Source organism: Myotis davidii, unplaced genomic scaffold (assembly GCF_000327345.1).
Source record: "Myotis davidii unplaced genomic scaffold, ASM32734v1 scaffold2641, whole genome shotgun sequence".
Taxonomy (NCBI): domain Eukaryota; kingdom Metazoa; phylum Chordata; class Mammalia; order Chiroptera; family Vespertilionidae; genus Myotis; species Myotis davidii.
Window position 1 is genome coordinate 131,263 of NW_006291187.1, and position 6,056 is coordinate 137,318.

General features: G+C 41.1%; 1 protein-coding gene across 1 annotated transcript in view; it reads right to left on the reverse strand.

Annotated features, from left to right (window-relative positions):
• The window catches only part of NLRP3 (NLR family, pyrin domain containing 3), a 56,180-nt gene extending 51,770 nt beyond the window's left edge, over positions 1–4,410 (reverse strand). Inside the window, exons 1-3 of the mRNA XM_006764315.2 lie at positions 4,133–4,410; positions 431–540; positions 1–35 (exon numbers count right to left, since the gene is read on the reverse strand). Of these exons, the coding sequence (XP_006764378.1) occupies positions 1–35; positions 431–540; positions 4,133–4,410 (423 nt within the window). The remainder of the gene's footprint in view (positions 36–430; positions 541–4,132) is intronic.
• Between the last annotated feature and the right edge of the window lie 1,646 nt (positions 4,411–6,056).

Consider the following 6,056-nt stretch of genomic DNA (forward strand, 5'->3'; position numbering starts at 1 on the left):
CTGCTTCTCATGATTTCTGTATTTCTTACAGTAATCTATGGCAGAGACAGAAAGTTAGACTCTGGGAGAAGCCTGAGCACATCCACCTGAGTTGAGCTCTCAACAGGAGCCTGTGGTGACTGGAGCTAAGAGATGGGGTGCAGTTCCTCTCCACTACTTGGTTATAAATCTTCCTATACAGAGTTGATCAGAAGAACAGCAAAGTGCCTTTGTGCTGCCCCCAGCCAAAAATACTTTTTATTCAGTCTTACTCCCTGCAGGCCATGCTTTTTAAAATCTGAAACACTCAATGGCTCTCCTTGGTTTGGGGCCGGCAAGGAGCCAGGTGAACATGTATCCATGTCTTCAGCTACAAGGAGCAGGAGCAGCTTTCCGGTGCCTCCCAGACTACGTCTCCAAACCCAAATGAAAGCACCACCCCCATGATTACCTTCTTTTTTTTTACAAATAGAGATTCTGGAAAGGAACCCCAATAAACCCATCCACTCTTCTTCGAGGCTTTCTTCCCGGCATACCACAGAAACGTGTGCATTATCTGAAATTATAAAGAAAAATACACAAAGTGTCAAAAACTAGGACTCCTGCCTACGGTGATATAATTGAGACTCAGCACCAGGCACAGGTCAAAGGCACCTGCCTGGACATCTGCCAACCCAAAACACAGCTCAGAGTTGCAAATGACAGGTGTGCAGACAAAGGTCCAGTCAGGGGTGTTCTCCTGGTCCTAATTTCAAAGTAATGGCACTGATCCACCCTCTGAGCATTGTGTACCCACAGAATCCAATCTCAGAATCTCTCTCCCAGGCCTAGAAAACACCTGGCAAACATGTGGGGCAGGCAGGTTTCTCTGTTCTTCATATGTATTTGGCAGCCAAACCCTCTCACCAACACCACAATGCTCTGGTGTTGAGGCCATCTCCATGCCCCCCAATATCCCCAAGATGGCCATGGGCCAGCAGGATCATCTCTCCCTGACCCCAAGTGCCTGGAATTCATCTTACCCTCATTGTAGGTCTTCAAGAGGGAGAATTACCTATCTGGTTTATGTCTAACTCAGTGGTGCAGAATCCTGGCTGACTTTAGATTCACCTACAAAGCTTTAAAAATACTTATTTTCAAAAAAAAAAAAAAACACAAACAAGTGAGTAAAAGAATGAATGTCCTCTGGAAAAAAAAGTACTGATTTTCAACCCATGTGAGGTGGGGTCTGGCACCATTACATTTATAAAGTTCCAACCTGCATCCACAGTTGAGAACTACAGATATAAACAGTCACTAAATGACACATTTCAAAGAGGTATGTCCTAGGAGAAATTCAGGGGAGATAGACAGTATGGATAACTTTAAGTGGGCAGGAACCCAAGAGGGACAGGAAGGATTCCTAATAGGCCTCTGCTTCCCCTAATGCAAATGCTATTGGTAACTTGATCACAAAATAAAATCCAAACATTAACTCAAACCAAAACCACAATTTAACTCTTACTTAAAGCCTAACTCTAGCCCAAGCATGTCAAATTCACAGCCAGTGGGTCCTGCCAGCCGCAGGTTTGACATGCTTGCTCTAGCCACTCCTCCCACCCCCACTCCCAAAAGAAGTTCTAACTCTAGCAGTAATTTTTCTACCTTAAAACCCAGATGTGGAAGCTAAGATGTCGTAGTGGTTACGAGCCAGGCTTGAACCAAAGACACACCTGGCGTTGAATCCTGGCCTTGGTCCTGATGAGGACACTGCCACAGACAATCAGAACTTCTTATAGGCTCTCTTCACATTGTTGGGCAATCGATTCCAGAAGTCTTGCAAAAACTGAGAATCTATGCCCATTAAATAATTTTCCATTCCCCTCTCCCTGTAGCCCCCAGCAACCACCATTTTCTGTGCCTACTCTTATAGTATTTCTCTTTTAGTGACTGGCTTATTGCCCTTAGTATAATGAAATTGAAAGTTCATTTGAAAGTGCTGGCCTCATGGGGTTCTTGTGAAAAATGAACAAAATCTATAAAAACTACTTAATGAACTACTTCTGCAACTATGATTTAACTTTAATTTGGTTACTGAGTATGTAAGTACTGACACAATTATAATTGTGTTATGTGAACACCCATAGCTATGCACCCCTCCTGGTGCCCCTATGTCATTTCTCTTCCTTATCACACCCACATTGGTGCCCTGCCTTGCCATGCTTCCTCTGATCTGTGGGTTCATTTATATCTTTCCTTTTCATTAGCTCAAAATCATCATCCTATGATTTTCTAGATTCCTCTGAGCCTTCCCTGTGCTCTTCCCTTGCTCAGAACACCAAGACAAAGGAAGAACCTCATCTCTACCCTGTCCACAAAAAAGGAAGACAATATTTTGCCCTTCACATGCCCAAAGTAATGGTTATAAAAGAGGCTTTTCTACACACATCACATAGCTCTGTAAGGTGAGAGGTTGCCCCTGAGCCAGAGCCTGTTAACCATGCAAACAGACAAAGAATTTGATGGAGACCTGGAGGAAGTTTCAGACACAGAAAAGATTTGGATAAAGTGGAACTAATCAGGGAAGTTTCTTAGGGGTACATAAGCCCTGACTTGGCTTTCTAAAGGAATTAGAAAAAAGAAAACTGCTTTCTTCCACCTTCTTCTAGCATTATCGAAAGAGGAGGAAGCCAAGAAAAATAAATGAAATGATTTAAAAAACAAATTTATCAACTTTGATTCATCAAAGGATATTATTAACAGAGTAAAAAGGCAACCAATGTAGAGACCAAAAAAACAATACAAAAGATCAACAAAACCAAGGGCTGGTTCTTTGAAAGGATAAACAAGATTAATGAACCTCTAGCCAGGCTCACCAAGAAGCAAAGAGAGAGGACCCAAATAAACAAAATCAGAAATGAAAGTGGTGAAGTAACAACCGACCCCACAGAAACACAAATAATTATGAAAAAATACTATGAACAACTCTATTCCAACAGAATGGACAACCTAGATGAAATGGACATATTCTTAGAAAAATACAAGCTCCCCAAACTCAATCAAGAAGAATCAAGAAACCTGAATAGGCCATTAACTACCGAAGAAATTGAAGCAGTGATCAAAAATCTTTCAGCAAACAAAAGCCCTGGTCCTGATGGATTTACAGGAGAGTTCTACCAAGCACTCAAAGAAGAACTAAAACCTGTCCTCATCAGACTATCCCAAAAAATTCAAGAGGAAGGCAAACTTCCAACTCTTTCTATGAAGCCAGAATTACCCTAATCCCAAAACCAGATAAAGACACCACAAAAAAAAAGAGGACTACAGGCCAATATCCTTAATGAACATAGATGCTAAAATCCTCAACAGAATTCTAGCAAATCAGATGCAGCATTACATTAGAAAGATCATACACCATGATGTACTGGGATTTATTCCTGGAATGCAGGAATTGTACAATATCACTAATTAATAGGGAAATGCAAATCAAAACCAAAATGAGATAGCATCTCATACCCACTAAGTTAGCTACTATTAAATAAAATATAAAATAAGTGTGGTGATGATATGGAGAAATTCTAACCTTTATGCACTGCTGGTGGAATTATAAAGTGGTGCAGGCACTATGGAAAACAGTATGACAGTTCTTCAACAAAATTAAACATAGAATTACCATATAATTGAGTAATTCCACCTCTGGGCATATACCCAAAGAATTTAAATTTGTACACCCACATTCATAGCAGCATTATTGACAATAATGCAAAGCTAGAAGCAATCTGAATACCCATTGATAAGTAATCCCACTTCTAGGACTATATCCCAAGGTATAGAAATACCATGGAATATTACTCTGCCTTAAAAAGGAATGAAATACTGTCTTATGTGACAACCTGGGTGACAAATTCTCCACTTATAAAAGGTACCTAGAGGAGTCAAATTCATAGAGACAGAAAGTAGGTGGTGGATGCCAGGAGCTGAGGGAAGCGGGTGAATAATTGTTTAATGGGTATAGCATTTTCAAGATGAAAAAGAATTCTGTCAATTAATTGTATAGCAACATGAATGTGTTGAATACTAAAGAAACATACACTTGAAGAAGGTTAAGATGGTAAATTTTATATTGTGTGTATATCTTATCACAATTAAAACAGTTACTGTCTTCTTCTACTCACCCCACTTTGGCTCATCCCTCTTGGCTTTCTCATAAAGGTCTCTCCTATTGATTGCAGCAAAAGTCCAGACTGCCATGGCCCATGCCTTCTCTTCCCCATTGAAGTCGATCATAAGGGTGGCTAGATCCACAGGATCTGCTTTCTCTGTCTGGCCCCGAGGAAGTGCAATGCAGCCCTTCTGAGGAGGATAGTCTTCTAAGTGCATCTTGAACTTCTTCAAGTCCATGTCCTCCAGGTCCTCCAGGTAATGGGCCAGCTTGCAGCGGACGCTGGCCATGCTTGTCTGAAGCCCTCGTCAGGACCTTTGGGCATAGGTCCACACTGAGAAAGAGGGGTGAAAATAGCATATGGGTAAGGCGAGTCTCTTTCAAAGTTCACCCTCAGAGAGAACTAAATGATCAAAAAGTAGGAAGACTGAAAGAAAAAATATGTTACTGAACTGTAATGAATTCCATCTGAAGTTTTGAAAAATAAGCCTAATACCTACCAGACAATTTTACTCTTGGCTCAACTCAAGAGTGCCCTGAGCCATAGAAGAAAAGCATCCCTGTGGAGAGAAACAATAATTAGACCCACAAATATAGTCACACCAGCACAGTGGTGGATGCCCAGGACTGCATCATGGTGCCACTTCTGTGGGTCACCAGGAGAGTGTGGGTCACACTAATGACTGGGCTACAATCCTGGGCAAACTTTAGTCTCCTCATCTATAAAATGATAGAATGAAAAAAAAAATGGTTCTTAAGTTCGTTCTAACAGAAGGACTCTGGTTCCTTGTTTCTCTGTTTACCTAAAGAAAAATGGATGGGGAGCAAAAAAAGAAGACCCAAATATGAGTAATTAAGGAAATACTGGAGAGATGAGAGAGTGCACAGTGGGAGGAGGAAGGCATGGTCTGAGACTGTCCTTCTGACAACTCACTGATGGAGAAAAATTTCAGAGAGATGGAAATTGGGTGCACAGGGGAACAATGAACATACATCTCTTTAATGTCTCCTGTAAAATGTGATAATAATAATTAGCGTAACTCACACTGATTGAGTGTGCCATGGGCTAGGCATGGCTCTGATGCTTCCTCTCATCTCACCTGCACAAAGCCCTGTGAGGTGCATGTATACCTCACCCCATTTGATTGAAGTGGAGACCAAGTCAGGAAGATGAAGCTAGATAGGGACAAAGCCAGAATTGAGACTGGACTCATAGATTTCTTAGCTCATGCCTCTAATCTGCACTTTCTACAGCCTGAAAAGGTGTGAGACCATTGGCTCCATTACTTAACTAGTTATCTCTGCCAGATAAGATCAGAAATGATCAAAGACAGTAAAAGAGATGGTTAAAAGGCAAGGACACTTTTCCAGCCTTTATCACACATAGACTTTCTTTTTTACATTTTTAAAAATTAATTGTAGACACTAATACAGATGTCCCCATTTTCTCCCCCTTTACCCACTTCCTATCACACAGACTTTCATTATTGAGTTCACCAACTCAATTTTCCTAATTAGACTTCAAGTTCCACAAAGACTATACATCAGTTCTTTCACTCTCCTAGGTTTTGTTTGGGATTTTCCCCTTCATATAACTGAGTTGAGAAAAGCAAATCAGGCAAAGCCATAAATGATAATCACAGAGTAAGTGTCCAAATCATGATTCATGATGACCATAGTTTGATGTTTGACCTCAAACATGCTCATCACTCTTCTTCTAGTTCCAACCTTGCCTCTCCACTTCTGGCCTCACAATCCACCCAAGTCCATCCCCTATGCATTTGTGAGAGTGGGGGGAGGTATCTTCAGATCCATCAGCTATGCAGACCTCCCTATCTACCCCACCCAGCAATTTCCAACAGGTGAACCACAAGTATTTTTAAAACATGCAATATCTGACCTCTTTTCCCTTAGATCAGGGGTGGGGAAACTTTTT